At 36.7% G+C, this 16,321-nt stretch overlaps 3 protein-coding genes across 3 annotated transcripts; all 3 read right to left on the reverse strand.

Moving 5' to 3' along the window:
- Nucleotides 1–7,644: 7,644 nt before the first annotated feature.
- LOC131775228 (adenosine receptor A2a-like) lies at nucleotides 7,645–8,619 on the reverse strand. Its single transcript, XM_059091329.2, has one exon. It carries the CDS (start codon nucleotides 8,617–8,619, stop codon nucleotides 7,645–7,647), a length of 975 nt encoding a protein of 324 aa, XP_058947312.2.
- A 3,810-nt stretch (nucleotides 8,620–12,429) lies between these two features.
- LOC136282605 (adenosine receptor A2a-like) lies at nucleotides 12,430–13,404 on the reverse strand. The gene has a single exon (XM_066170290.1). The coding sequence runs from the start codon at nucleotides 13,402–13,404 to the stop codon at nucleotides 12,430–12,432; it is 975 nt and encodes a 324-aa protein (XP_066026387.1).
- Nucleotides 13,405–15,145: 1,741 nt separating this feature from the next.
- On the reverse strand, nucleotides 15,146–16,120 carry LOC131775226 (adenosine receptor A2b-like). The gene has a single exon (XM_059091327.2). It carries the CDS (start codon nucleotides 16,118–16,120, stop codon nucleotides 15,146–15,148), a length of 975 nt encoding a protein of 324 aa, XP_058947310.2.
- Nucleotides 16,121–16,321: the final 201 nt, after the last annotated feature.

Raw genomic sequence — 16,321 nt, forward strand, 5'->3', positions numbered from 1 at the left:
ATCGCCAAATAAGTTGTTGAATTATTGATATTGTAAGCCAGGCTATTGTTATTGTTAACGAAATTTGACGGAAACAATATCGAAATATGGGCAACGAGTGTTTGAGTAAGATATGACAAACTGTGTTTGTTAAACATGACATTACGTATGTAGTTAAGAGCATCTAGAAATAAATTAAACAGGTTGGCTATAGATGTCGAAAACGTAGGAGCCCGAAACTTTTATGTAATATCATCTTTCAAAATAAATTTTAAACAAATTGTTGCGACGCCACGGCGTCACTTTAGACACCTTTTCAGAAATTAACATATTTAAATATTTTACTAACACGAAATTTTAACCGCGTTTCTATTACTAAAACTTCGTCTCATTAAGAGAATTTTATTAGAAAAATGAAGTAAAAGCACTGTTATCCTCCGTGACCATCTGAAATTTAAAAAGAGTGAGCAAACACACAGAGGGAGCCTATCTTTTTGCGCTTTTCTCTCTATAACAAATTTGACAAATAATTCGGCGGAGCAAAGTGAGACGAGCAGGAGATTAAGGAGCTCTACACCAAGTTTGTTTCTTCGTTCAGGGTAGTCAAGTGCCTTGTTTGATTGGTTGTATTCTGCTTTCGAAAATTCATCTAAAAGTTGATATAGAAAATGATATGCCTGCTTCTACTTTTATTTTTATCAACAAAACCAAATTGCACTGTCCATCGAAAATAAATCTGGCATTACGGTTTCATTGAAATCCATCTTTCCCGGTTAATAAGTTTGAAAAGGCAGATAACATATCATATGCGCGGGATATACGTAGAATATACTAACTGCAGATTTAATGCGGCCAGCAAAGTTTTTCATCCCATCAGACTGAGCTTCACCTCGTATTTGTATGGACTGCATCTGATTCTTGTGCCGTCGAACGGTTAAATATATCCTGATGTACAACACGAATGTCAGAATGAAGCTAGCTACTGCAATAACTAAGTCAATAGCATCCCGAGTACTACGCGGCCCCCTTAAATGTTACTGAATATAATCATGCAATAAACACCCATATAGAGATCACCACAAGCAAAACGCGCTTGTGAGTCACAAGCTCTTGATATCTGAGGTGAATATGAACTGCTAAGAACCTTTCCATACTTAATAATAATACTTAAAGAAGTTATCTCACGGATTTTGTTTTACCTAAAAAGCGTTCAAATGATAACGAACGGCGAGCGCAAGTTTCTACCTCTTTCTCTCTTCAGCCAACTTTCGCAAGATTTACTCTGTTCATTTAAAAAAAAATCGCGCTTTGTCGAAGAAGTGCTGTTTCAGCCTAAAAGCGAAGTGGTAGCCTTTCCCAAAATTGAAATGAAATGAGATTGAGTCAGCGATGTCCATGTTTACATTAAGTCTGACGCGGTAATTTGATTTTGACACTATCGTCATGTGAGAACCCGTCAAACATCTGCGCAAAGATGTGGTGCGAACAAACTCGCGACTAAACTGGAACTAGTTCTACTGCTGAATGAGTTCAGTCATGGTATTTTTCAGCGCTTTGTTTTCATGCTTTCTACTCGATTCGTACGAACTTCAGGAAATAATTTCAATTGTCTCACAAAACATGGAGCCACTCTCTTCTCTCTACATCTCGAGACGTTCTTACTGCTTGGTTTATGATGAATATGCTTGCGATACGATATTTTTTTCCTAATGCTGGAAACTGAAGAATCGATCTTTGAAATCGGTAGTCATCACATTTTTGCAAGGAGCGTCGGAGCTGTAATCGTGTAATTGAACAGGGTCTTGGCAATTTGAGCTCACAAGCACGCTGGTAAGCACATGATTAGCGTAAATAATTGTTGTTTACAGTTTTTCAATCCGAGAGCCGTTTTCGAGAGTCCGTTTCTGTAACCTTCTTGGATATTTTCTGTTGAATTCATTGAGGTACAATCTCGGAATTTCATAGGTGATTATGAACGATAAATTCGTATCGGCACCATAATTTAGGGAGGTTTTGTTAACACATTACCAATTTACAATTCGTGAACCATTTCTGTAACCAAGTTGGATATTTTCTTTCGAATTAATTGAGTCACACTCTGGGAATTTCATCAGTAATTTACAACGATAAATCCGTATAAGTAGCACAAGTGAAGCACAATTCAAACTTTCCATACGATTTTAGGAAACTACATTTAATTGACTCTCGATAAATTGACCTAGCCCCAAAACCCTGGCTTATGACTCTGGAGGTACTGAACTTGATATATTTGATACACAAGGCACCTTAGAAGGAGGAAGGTTAGAATAAAATGATTGCTTTTACGACCTTATATTGCACCCGGTTTACATAATTATGTAGATATTTGCTTAAAAAATACTTATTATAGCTTTCTTCAGAAGACACGTTGGTAATATGCTTCTGTTTTATTTTTATTGTAAGGGGTTTCTTTTTATGTCACATATATCCATTCCTTTAATGTCCTCCTTAACCTTCCTGCAAATAATTAAATTTTATGTTTTAATTCAAGAGTGAGAAGATAAAACAGAAGTGTTGCAGAGTTCTCTTTACAGACTGAATTCTGGTGAGAACATCAGTAAACTAGTTGATGTCACATGCCCCTCTTTAATTTTAATGCCCTAGTCTTTTTGACAAAGCCTCCTTTATATCTCTGTGTGCCAACCAATGATTAAAATCGCAGTGAATAGATATGCCATATTTTATCAGTCTTTTTAAATCCCATCTTTAAGTTTTTGTACATTTAATTTTAAAATTCATAAATGGCATTCTCTTTTCATCCTTTTAAAAGAGATATTTCACATTTGTTAAACTAAAATCTGAATCATGAAGTCAACTTAATTTCAGTGAGTTTGAAACTTTATTGTACATAAGAACACTTTACAGGAGTATGTTACATTTATTTGCTGTCTTTCTGGTACATATGATTACATAACCCTTAAACTTTTAAGATCTCATTAGCAATTCTCTTTACTGTCTGCCATACAATTTATGTGATGTTAAGTTGGAGAATTTGGAATTGGATCAACCAATTTCCTCTAATTGATATTTTCCTTTATTCTCATTACTTGTCTGCTTGATGTTGTACTGATTGTGTTATGAGAAATTCTGTCTGGGTCACTAGTGGGATTAAAACAGTTAAAATGTGGGATTTCATTATATTGTAATGATAACAATTTTCTTATGCTTTCAAATGTAACCAAAAAAATGTGATGAGAATCTGATGTTATGAAACAATGGAAAAACCTGTTGCTGGTAGCTTATGTCTTTAATGTTTAAATGTTCATGGGAAATGCTTTTCTTTGAAAGCAAGGATACAGAAGTTTTTGAAGCTAGTAGAAATAAACTGTTTGCAAGAAATGAAAAGCAAACTGACAATCATACCTTAATGCTTGACATGCTTCACTCAAACATGTCAGTTGTGTGTACCTACCATTGTAGAGGTGTCTTTCATGAAAAATATTTTCAGGTGGGGCTGTTATTCTTTGTTGATCTTTGAAGCCAAAAAAAGCTGGTAAAGGCACCAAACTTCAATTTTTATGTACACAAGGCACACTCTAAGGTGGAAGAGTAGAAGACCATAGACTGATGTTTACCAGGCACTTGCACTCACCACAATGATATATTCAAGCAATACTCTACAAATATAAAACTGATAAGATGATGTCTTCAACCCAGTACACCCTAATATCAGCATGCATCTTCTCCATACTGTTCTCCATACATTTCGTGATGTGCTAGGAAGGAGAATTTGTTTAACAATCAAGAGGTTCTTCAGTTGACTATCATTTCCTTTATTCTCATGACCTTAAATTAAAGTGGGCCCTGCTATTTTAATTCATGTTTTTACTTTGACCTGCATGGAAGTTAAATTAATTGGCATCTGCATAATGCACAAAGCAAGAATATAAATGACTTAGCTTATATTAATAGGTTATAAAATTGAAATTGTGCAGACCATATTGTGCCTTTTGTCCTTCTCTGGATATTTACTCAAATAACATAGTCACTACCAGTCTCTCTCATTCTCACTTTCCACTGAGCTTGTGGAAAGATGATAACCTCAGAATTTTTTTAAATGAAGAAAGGAAAGCCTGCCCTCTTACCACAGATAGTTCTTTTGTGCATCATTGGTACATACCTAGTCTTATTTGTACATGAAGTTGATTGTTCTAGGTAGGCTAACCTATCAAATTAGTTGTGTAAATTTCTTTGTTTGACTCAATTTTACCTGACAAACCTAAACTGTATAAATAGAAACTTGAAATTTATTTCTTCTCCTTTTGAGGTGTGCATCAAAATTTTGAAGTCATGGTAGGCTTGAACTACAGGTTTATAAGAAATCTGCATGGGTGTGCGTGTTTTCAACATATAAAACCAGTAAAAAGGTTGCTTAGCTTTTTTCATTAAAACACATTTCTTTTTCTAAGAATCTTGTTTATTTGGCCTATGCTGACTTCTAATTTTTCAAAAAAAATTTTACATTCTTTTGAATATTATTAGATCCCCTAGTATCAGTTAATATTCATGTAATGAAAGTAATTACATCAAATCTTGCATATGTTTGGTACGTTTTTCCACTGATCCTACTGACATTTCATCATGCATAGGGATTGATATTGGCTATAAAAGAATAGTTAAATTAAATATCTGAAAATAGTTGGGTTGAAATATAATACAATAACTTGCCGGTAGATGGTCAAATAAATACTTTTTTTATATCAATAAAATTTATTGTTGTATTTCATGTGAACATGTTGCAATAACTCTACCTTCCAGTAAATTCAACCATTTGCAAACATGAGAAAATACCATCAAAAACTTTTCAATCCATTTTATATAGCCAATAACAAAATCATCTCAAATTTAAAGCTAAAGAGAAAACTTGATTGATGTTTGGAATTGATTGCTGTGATGTAAAAATGAAATCCAGGTATTATCTCAAGTTTTCACAAATGTCTTCATGATCGAATCCTAAGTCTCTCTTCGTCATCGAGTTTTAATCACGACATTTTAGCTCTAGCTTGTCTTCTTTTAAAGCAAAGTTTTGCAGCGCAAGAAACATGTTAGACAAATTTCGTACTTCATTAGCTAGAGTTGCTAAGATCATGGGCAGTTAGCTTAAAGAAACCTACATTGTAAGTAGTTACATCAGAGGTTATCGAATCAAATAACTGAAAGAATCTCTTAAAGACGCCGTGTATTTCCAGCCAGAGGACAATCATGGGCAAAGTTTCCGCACAACCCCATACTTCATTATGCACCATGAGTCCTTTGATAGAAGAAAACAATAGCGATAAAAATAGATTACCTTTGGGACTATTCGCTTTGTTTTCAAGGAGTTGAATTTTTTTTTAAGTCTTTATTCAAACCTTCGAAAATTTGCTCATCACATCGGGAACAACAACGAAGGTCTACAGCTGCTTGAAGATACCGCTGACTAGCATGCGTTTTACCACAAGTTGTGAGAACGTAGTCCCCAGGTTCCAGACCTCGCCAATTCTTCTCTTCCCTCCCCACCCTCGGACTGGTCTCATAATCCCCATGAAGAAACTCTTCTACAGCCAGTGCTGAAGAGTTTTATTACAGTTTTAATTATAATGAGGGGCTAGAAAATAAACTAACAGGAACTCCGCTTTTAGGTTTGGCTAAGTCTTTATATTATTTAATATTCTATTAAAGATGACGCAAGATTTTAAGTTATGAATTGTACGCTTTGTGTTATTTCTAAAAAGCTGAAAACCGCGGGCGATTTCCCTCCCTCTTCCCTGAGAAGTTCAACATACTTAATATTAATATTGTGTGACGTTTTTCAAAGATGATGAGTATTGGAGACTTGATTAAAGTTGGCTTAAGTAAGAGAGAGGATATCCACACAGCATTACCCCAGTTTGGGTGAAATGTGAACGCAGCTGTTGCCATGCATGGATTATATTCTGTTCATAACATTTAACCTACACGAATCCGCCGTCCTTTTGTTTATACTCGTAGGGAAAAGAACTAGCTTGAAAGTTATAAAACATAGAAAAGAGATTGCGCGATGATCAACAGCGCAGAACATTAGTTACTAAACGTTCGTCTCACTTGGAAGATTTTATTAGAAAAATGAAGGAAAAGCACTGTTATCCTTCGCGACCATTTGAAATTAGACTGAAAGATTGTGCAAACACGCAGGGAGCCTGTCTTTTTGCGCTTTTCTCTCTACAACAAATTTGACAAACAATTCGGCGGACCAAATGGAGACGAGCAGGAGATTAAGGAGCCCTACATCGAGTTTAATTCCTCGTTCAAAGCACTCGAGCGCCCTGCACGATTGGTTGTATTCCGCTTTCAAAAATTTATCTAAAAGTTGATATAGAAAACGATATGCCTGCTTCTACTTTTATTTTTATCAACAACAACAATTTCACTGTCCATCGAAAATAAATCTAGCATTACTGTTCCCTTGAATTCCAACTTTCCCGATTAATAATTTGTATACCATCGTTGTTTGGCTTCAGTATCTTACGGGTAGATACTCTTGGGTTTGTAACCTTTTACTTGCTGAAAAAAAATTGCACACAGTTCATGTAAGTCTCATGCAAGGGTTCAGTTATTAGCAAGGACAACATTGGACGACCGATTGTAAATACAGCGGGATGGATGTCTCTCGCGAGAAAATTCCATAGTACGTCTATGATGCCTCGTCAAATGTGTCTCATCCTCCAACAATAAATGACCAGGTTTAAAGATGAATTAAGAAAGATCAGAGGCTCTCAAAGGCGAAAAAGTTTTTCAGAGCGATACTTGAGCCATAGAATCTGATGATCAGCCGAGCAAATTTGAAAAGGCGCATAAAAAATGATATGCATGCGATGTACAATTAGTTATATCCTGATGTGGAATATGAATTAATGTGGGAATGAAGCCAACAGCTGCACTAACTAAGCCCATGTCATCATGAGTGCCTCACAGCCCCCACGCGGCGATGCAGCTATAATATAACTCCCGAAGAACTCAGTATCAGGTGAGCGTTACACATTAGATTCTCCATCTGCAACCACTTAACAAGAAGTAAAGAGTAAAATGGTTGACCAAATAAACCGCAAGCCACATCAGAAAAGGAAAGGTTCAACTGCTTTTGCAGTTGTTGAAGCTTTGTGTACGATGTAGATTGTCACAGCGTTTAATATGATAGCGGTATAAGTTAGAAAACTAATAAAAATGGAGTCGGCTATCATGGTTGGAAGAAGATCTCTGGTGTCGACACTGGAGGGATAATACTGCAAAGATTTGAGCTCGTTACCACCTGAATGAAAAGTGGGAACTTCAGATAGCTTTATATTCTTATGCTACTGTTTACAGTATAATTATTTTTTGGAAATTTGACACGAGTGGATCCGTTCACTGACTCTGCCTTCTTCTTAAAATATTACCTTTTAGCTATCTTTTCATAAACGTGATGATCCTAAGCTCAATAGAGCTCGATTGTTATTTACTTCATACAAAGGTATACACCATTATGAAAAGTATGACTTAAGTCAACATTTTAAAAGGTCGAGATGTTAACTAGTTTTGTAATTATAAAACAGACATTAATGATGCCGTACATTTAAAAGCCAGATACTTGAATGTCATAAAATCTGTCACGCAGTCAAAGAAAGGCGTTCAGTTATTATCAGGAACGACCCTTGAAGACCGATTGAAAATTAGGCGGGGTGGCTGATTTCTGCTCCAAGACATCTTGCGAAGTTTGTTTATGATAGCGTGTCGAACATGTCTCATCTTCCAACAGTAGATGACAGGGTTCAGCGATGAATTAAGAAAGATGAGGGTCAGAGAAAATAGATAAATTTTTTTCAAAGTAGTGCTCGAGCCATAGATTCTAAAACCAACCGAGCAAATTTGAAAAGGCAGATGACAAATAGCAAACACGAGATTTACGTAGAAAATACTAATTGTAGATTTAATGAGGGCAGCAAATTTCTTCATCTCATCTGACTGAGCTTCCTCTCGTATTTGCATGGACTGGATCTGATTCTTGTGCCTTCGGACAGTTAGATAAATCTTGATATATAATACAAATGTGAGAATAAAGCCAATAGCTGCACTAGCTAAACCAATGGCATCTCGAGTGCTACGCAGCCCCCACAATATCACTGAAGAAACAAATGTACTGTACACCCATATGGAGATCACCATATAAACAACACGCTTGTGAGTCACAAGCTCTTGGTATCTAAGGTGAAGATGAACAGCTAAGAATCTTTCCATACTTACAACCAGAATACCTACGCATGAAGCAAGGGAGAATAAAGCGCCAGAAATACTTAGGATTCGGTAGGCGTTACAGTTTGGATTCTCCATTCGTAACCACTTGATAAGAAGTGAAATGTAGATTGGTTGGCCAAATAAACCGACAGCCACATCAGAAAAGGCGAGGTGCAGAAGAAGCGTTTTTAAAGGTTTTGCAATCGAAGCAGCTTTGTTTATCGCGTAGATTATCGCAATGTTCAACACGACGGCGGTGTGAGTAAGAAAACTGTTGAAGATACAGTTTGTGATGATGGTTGGCCGAAGATCTTTGAAATCGGCGTTGGAGGGATAATATTGGAAAGACTTGTTGCAATAGAAATCGTTCATGATGTCAACTCGTTTCTCTTGAATGAAAGATGGGAACCTTAGACAAACAGGATGTTGTACTGCCCTTTACGGGATAATGTTATGCATACGCGATTTTTAAGAGACAAGGTTAAATAACACTATGACAGATGGGAATGTTTAACTAAATATTTAAATCACAAAATAGAGAATAAAGGTGCCTAACACTTGGAGCCCCAAAGCTGAATGTCAATCATCTGTAAAAACGACTTTCAAACAATTTTTATCGGACGTTTTTTTAAACTTATTCATGTACAATTTGAAATTAACACAAACTGTTAATATACCTATCACGATATTATGTTGCTCGCGTCTAAGCGAACCGAGACAGTCACTCACACCATTCAACACGACAAAAAAAAATTCCCCAATTCGGCCTACGCCGAAATGGGGAATTTTTTTGTTCTATAGCTGAAAAGTCAAATTAAAACCGCCACTTTTGTCCATTTCATACAAAGGCTGCTGTTTCTGTCTGTTTCTGTCCTTAGAAAAGTAGAACTGTCATAATATAGAACTCAATAAGTTCATAGCAGGAAAAAAAAAATGTCCTTTCACCAGACGTTATGGAAATTTTGTAACTTGTGGAAGGAATGTACGCCAAGAAATTAACGGTGCCTGTTACCATAGTTGTGAAAAAAAGAGCTAAATACGTAGACAAAAACGGAGTTAAGGCAGCTCTAGCATTCCTAGTTATACAAAGTTTTAAATAATGTATGCCTCATCAAGTCGGCTGTGATCAGCACCTGCGGTGGCCACAATGAAGTAAAAGAAATAGAAAATTTCTCCCATACTTCTGATACATCATTTTAAAAGTTGACTTCCTTTACTAAAGATTTTCAAAAGTCATACGCTTTGCGTTATTTCTAGAAAGTTTTAAACCGTGAGTGACTTCCCTTCTGAATGCGCGGGCAAAAAGCGAGGAAATCGAGATGCTGTTCATGTCAGCTGTACGAGAGTTATTTACGGGCAAATATTGAACGAGAAAATGCGAGATAGGTTCTACTTCAATTTGTCTTGGGAAATCGAACCATCAAATGATTGTTTCTCTAACATTGGGAATTATATTGCATGACAAAAGGAGGAATGAGTAATTGTTATTAGCTCATTATTCGGGCAGATCCACAAGGACTTAACTTCTGTTGATAAGGAAGGCATGCTTCACTGCATCGCCAAATAAGTTGTTTAATTATTGATATTGTAAGCCTGGGTATTGTTATTGTTTAAGAAATTTGTCAGAAACAATTACATCGCAATATTGAAAGCGGCAACGAGTGGTGACTAAGATATGACAAGCCGTGTTTAACTGACAAAGATGACATTATGTGTGTATTTAAGAGAATTAAGAAATAAACAGGTTGGCTTTGTGATGGAAGCAATTCGTTTGTATGTAGTTAAATGAACTCAACTATCTGAATTACTGATTAAAATTAGCTAAGAGTGCTTTATTGTTTTCCTATCAGACTATTTATAGCTTACCACTGTATTTTTATTGTCAATTTTCCTCTTATATTATGCATAGTTTATAAAATGGGAATACATACGGAATAGTGGTAGCTTGAGCGTGATTTCCATATTAAACTTTACAAAGCCCGCAGAGTGAGTCACTCAACGCATCTTATCAAGGTTCATCTCCACCGACGTTTTCCGTTTAGCAACAGAAGGTGTTTAATCCTCTTACGCAATTTACCGACGACGCCATAAAAAATCGATTTCCATATATGGCATCATCCAAACACTCGAGTTTGCACAAATGACCCGCATCCGGCACAAACTATCACGACAGATTTGCATCGATAAAACTGCTATTATTCTATTAAAGATGACGCAAGATTTTAAGTTATGAATTGTACGCTTTGCGTAATTTCTAAAAAGCTGAAAACCGCGGGCGATTTCCCTCTGAATACGTTGGGAAAAGGCGAGAAGTTCAACATACTTAATATTAATATTGTGTGACGTTTTTCAAAGATGATGAGTATTGGAGACTTGATTAAAGTTGGCTTAAGTAAGAGAGAGGATATCCACACAGCATTACCCCAGTTTGGGTGAAATGTGAACGCAGCTGTTGCCATGCATGGACTATATTCTGTTCATAACATTTAACCTACACGAATCCGCCGTCCTTTTGTTTATACTCGTAGGGAAAAGAACTAGCTTGAAAGTTATAAAACATAGAAAAGAGATTGCGCGATGATCAACAGCGCAGAACATTAGTTACTAAACGTTCGTCTCACTTGGAAGATTTTATTAGAAAAATGAAGGAAAAGCACTATTATCCATTGCGACCATCTGAAATTAGAAAAGAGTGTGCAAACACGCAGAGGGAGCCTATCTTTTTGCGCTTGTCTCTCTACAACAAATTTGACAAACAATTCGGCTGAGCAAAGGGGGACGAGCAGGAGATTAAGGAGCCCTACATCGAGTTTAATTCCTCGTTCAAAGCTCTCAAGCGCCCTGTTCGATTGGTTGTATTCCGCTATCAAAAATGTATCTAAAAGTTGATATAGAAAATGATATGCCTGCTTCTACTTTTATTTTTATCAAAAACAATTTCACTTCACTGTCCATATCGAAAATAAATCTAGCATTACTGTTCACTTGAATTCCATCTTTCCTGATTAATAATTTGTATACCATCGTTGTTTGGTTTCAGTATCTTACGGGTAGATACTCTTGGGTTTGTCACCTTTTACCCGCTGAAAAAAATTTGCACACAGTTCATGTTAGTCTCACGCAAGAGTTCAGTTATCAGCAAGGACAACATTGGACGACCGATTGTAATTACAGCGGCATGGATGTCTCTCGCGAGACAAGTTCCATAGTACGTCTATGATGCCTCGTCGAATGTGTCTCATCCTCCAACAATAAATGACCAGGTTTAAAGATGAATTAAGAAAGATCAGTCTCTCAAAGGCGAAAAATTTTTTTCTGAGTGATACTTGAGCCATAGAATCTGATGATCAGCCGAGCAAATTTGAAAAGGCGCATAAAAAATGATATGCATGCGATGTACAATTAGTTATATTCTTATGTGGAATATGAATTAACGTGGGAATGAAGCTAACAGCTGCACTAACTACGCCAATGGCATTATGAGTGCTTCACATCCCCCAGGCGGCGATGCAGTTATAAATGTAACTCCAGAAATACTCAACATCAGGTAAGCATTACACCTTAGATTCTCCATCTGTAACCACTTTACAAGAAGTGAAGTGTAAAATGGTTGACCAAATAAACCGCAAGCCTCATCAGAAAGGAAAGGTTCAACTACTTTTGCAGTTGTTGAAGTTTTGTGTATGACGAAGATTGTCACAACGTTCAATATGATGGCGGTATAAGTTAGAAAACTGTTAAAAATAAAGTCGGCTGTCATGGTTGAAAGAAGGTCTCTGGTGTTGTCACTGGAGGGAAAATACTGCAAAGATTTGAGCTCGTTACCTCTTGAGTGAAAACTGGGAAATCAGATAGCTACATACTGTTATGCTAATGTTTACGGTATTTGTTTTGTTTGGAAACTTGACACGAGTGGATCACTGACTCTACTTTCTTCTTAAATTATTACCCTTTAGCTATCCTTTCATAAACGTGGCGATCCTAAGCTTAATAGAGCTCGATTGTTGTTAACTTCATACAAAGGTATACACCATTTTGAAAAGTATGGCTTAAGTCAACATTTTAAAAGTTCGGGATGTTAACTAGTTTTGTAATTATAAAACAGACATTAATGATGCCATACACTTAGTAGCCTGAAACTTGAATGTCATAAAATCTGTCACGCAGTACAAAGAAAGGCGTTCAGTAATTATCAGGAACGACCCTTGAAGACCGATTGAAAATTTGGCGGGGTGGCTGATTTCTGCTCCGAGACATCTTGTGAAGTATGTCTATGATAGCGTGTCGAACATTTCTCATCTTCCAACAGTAGATGACAGGGTTCAGTGATGAATTAAGAAAGATGAGGGTCACTGAGAGAAGATTATATTTTTTCAAAGCAATGCTCGAACCATAGATTATAAAACCAACCGAGCAAATGTGAAAAGGCAGATGACAAACTGCAAACACGATAGTTACGTAGAAAATACTAATGGTAGATTTAATGAGGGCAGCAATTTTTTTTATCTCATCTGACTGAGCTTCTTCTCGAATTTGCATGGACTGTATCTGATTCTTGTGCCTTCGGACAGTTAAATAAATCTTGATATAGAATGCAAATATGAGAATAAAGCCGATAGCTGCAGTAACTGAACTAAAAGCATTTGGAGTCCTACGCGGCTCCCAAAATGTCATTGAAGAAACAAATATACTATACACCCATATTGAGATCACCATATAAACAACACGCTTGTGAGTCACAAGCTCTTGATATCTGAGGTGAAGATGAACAGCTAAGAACCTGTCCATACTTACAACCACAACACCTGAAGACGACGCAATTGCTAATAAATGGCCAGAATTACTTAGGATTCGGTAAACGTTACAGCTTGGATTCTCCATTTGTAACCACTTGACAAGAAGTGAAGTGTAAACTGGATGACATAAGAAACCGACAGCCACATCAGAAAAGGCGAGGTGCAGAAGAATCGTTTTTAAAGGTTTTGCAATTGTTGCAGCTTTGTGTATCGCATAAATTGTCACAATGTTCAACATGATGGCAGTATGAGTTAGAAAACTGTTGAAGATACAGTTGGCGATAATGGTTGACCGAAGATCTTTGAAGTCTCGCTTGGAGGGATAATACTGGAAAGACTCGTTACAATAAAATTCGCTCATGATGTCAATTCCGCTTATCTTGAAAGAAAAATGGGAACCTCAAACAAGCAGGATGTTGTATTGTATAATGTTATGCCTACGCATTTTTTAAGAGAAAAGGTTAGATAACACTAGGACAGGTGGGAATGTTTAAATAATTATTTAAAGCTCAAAATAGAGAATAAAGGTGTCTAACACTTAGAGCCCCAAAGCTAAATGTCATATCATCTGTAAAAACGACTTCCAAACAATTTTTATTGGACACTTTTTTAAACTTATTTATCTACAATAATTTTTCACTCTTTTGAAATTAACACAAACTGTTCAAGTAAAATAATTATCAAGAAACTGTTACTCGCGTCTAAGCGAACCGAGACAATCACTCATTACATAAACTCTAAACTACTAAACTAAAATAATTTGACAAACAATTCGGCTGAGCAAAGGGGGACGAGCAGGAGATTAAGGAGCCCTACATCGAGTTTAATTCCTCGTTCAAAGCACTCAAGCGCCTTGTTCGATTGGTTGTATTCCGCTATCAAAACTTTATCTAAAAGTTGATATAGAAAATGATATGCCTGCTTCTACTTTTATTTTTATCAAAAACAATTTCACTTCACTGTCCATCGAAAATAAATCAAGCATTATTGTTCACTTGAATTCCGTCTTTCCCGATTAATAATTTGTATACCATCGTTGTTTGGCTTCAGTATCTTACGGGTAGATACTCTTGGGTTTGTCACCTTTTACCCGCTGAAAACAAATTGCACACAGTTCATGTTAGTCTCACGCAAGGGTTCAGTTATTAGCAAGGACAACATTGGACGACCGATTTTAAATACAGCGGGATGGATGTCTCTCGCGAGACAAGTTCCATACTACGTCTATGATGCCTCGTCGAATGTGTCTCATCCTCCAACAATAAATGACCGGGTTTAAAGATGAATTAAGAAAGATCAGAGTCTCTCAAAGGCGAAAAAGTTTTTTCAGAGCGATACTTGAGCCATAGAATCTGATGATCAGCCGAGCAAATTTGAAAAGGTGCATAAAAAATGATATGTATGCGATGTACAATTAGTTATATTCTGATGTGGAATATGAATTAACGTTGGAATGAAGCCAATAGTTGCACTAACTACGCCAATGGCATCATGAGTGCTTCACATCCCCCAGGCGGCGATGCAGTTATAAATGTAACTCCAGAAATACTCAGCATCAGGTAAGCGTTACACCTTAGATTCTCCATCTGTAACCACTTAACAAGAAGTGAAGTGTAAAATGGTTGACCAAATAAACCGCAAGCCTCATCTGAAAGGAAAGGTTCAACTACTTTTGCAGTTGTTGATGTTTTGTGTATGACGAAGATTGTCACAACGTTCAATATGATGGCGGTATAAGTTAGAAAACTGTTAAAAATAAAGTCGGCTATCATGATTGAAAGAAGGTCTCTGGTGTCGACACTGGAGGGATAATACTGCAAAGATTTGAGCTCGTTACCTCTTGAGTGAAAACTGGGAACTTCAGATAGCTACATACTGTTATGCTAATGTTTACGGTATTTGTTTTGTTTGGAAACTTGACACGAGTGAATCACTGACTCTACCTTCTTAAATTATTACCCTTTAGCTATCCTTTCATAAACGTGGTGATCCTAAGCTCAATAGAGCTCGATTGTTGTTTACTTCATACAAAGGTATACACCATTTTGAATGGTGTATACTTGAATTTCATAAAATCTGTCACGCATTACAAAGAAAGGCGTTCAGTAATTATCAGGAACGACCCTTGAAGACCGATTGAAAATTAGGCGGGGTGGCTGATTTCTGCTCCGAGACATCTTGCGAAGTATGTTTATGATAGCGTGTCGAACATGTCTCATCTTCCAACAGTAGATGACAGGGTTCAGTGATGAATGAAGAAAGATGAGGGTCACTGAGAGAAGATTATATTTTTTTAAAGCAATGCTCGAGCCAGAGATTTTAAAACCAACCGAGCAAATGTGAAAAGGCAGATGACAAACTGCAAACACGATAGCTACGTAGAAAATACTAATCGTAGATTTAATGAGGGCAGCAAATTTTTTTATCTCATCTGACTGAGCTTCTTCTCGAATTTGCATGGACTGTATCTGATTCTTGTGCTTTCGGACAGTTAAATAAATCTTGATATAGAATGCAAATATGAGAATAAAGCCGATAGCTACAGTAACTGAACTAAAAGCATTTGGAGTTCTACGTAGCCCCCACAATGTCATTGAAGAAACAAATATACTGTACACCCATATTGAGATCACCATATAAACAACACGCTTGTGAGTCACAAGCTCTTGGTATCTGAGGTGAAGATGAACAGCTAAGAACCTGTCCATACTTACAGCCACAACACCTAAAGACGACGCAATTGCTAATAAATGGCCAGAATTACTTAGGATTCGGTAAACGTTACAGCTTGGATTCTCCATTTGTAACCACTTGACAAGAAGTGAAGTGTAAACTGGGTGACATAAGAAACCGACAGCCACATCAGAAAAGGCTAGGTGCAGAAGAAGCGTTTTTAAAGGTTTTGCAATTGTTGCAGCTGTGTGTATCGCATAAATTGTCACAATGTTCAACATGATGGCAGTATGAGTTAGAAAACTGTTGAAGATACAGTTGGCGATAATGGTTGACCGAAGATCTTTGAAATCGAAGTTGGAGGGATAATACTGGAAAGACTCGTTACAATAAGATTCGCTCATGATGTCAATTCCGCTTATCTTGAAAGAAAAATGGGAACCTCAAACAAGCAGGATGTTGTATTGCCCTTTGCGGGATAATGTTATGCCTACGCGATTTTTAAGAGAAAAAGTTAGATAACACTAGGACAGGTGGGAATGTTTAACTAATTATTCAAAGCTCAAAATAGAGAATAAAGGTGTCTAACACTTAGAGCTAAATGT

This window comes from Pocillopora verrucosa, chromosome 7 (assembly GCF_036669915.1).
Source record: "Pocillopora verrucosa isolate sample1 chromosome 7, ASM3666991v2, whole genome shotgun sequence".
In the NCBI taxonomy this organism is placed as follows: domain Eukaryota; kingdom Metazoa; phylum Cnidaria; class Anthozoa; order Scleractinia; family Pocilloporidae; genus Pocillopora; species Pocillopora verrucosa.

Excerpts from the sequence above, each read along its gene's own strand:
- LOC131775228 (XM_059091329.2), bottom strand. The coding sequence starts at position 8,619 with ATGAACGATTTCTATTGCAACAAGTCTTTCCAATATTATCCCTCCAAC.
- LOC136282605 (XM_066170290.1), bottom strand. The coding sequence starts at position 13,404 with ATGAGCGAATTTTATTGTAACGAGTCTTTCCAGTATTATCCCTCCAAG.
- LOC131775226 (XM_059091327.2), bottom strand. The coding sequence starts at position 16,120 with ATGAGCGAATCTTATTGTAACGAGTCTTTCCAGTATTATCCCTCCAAC.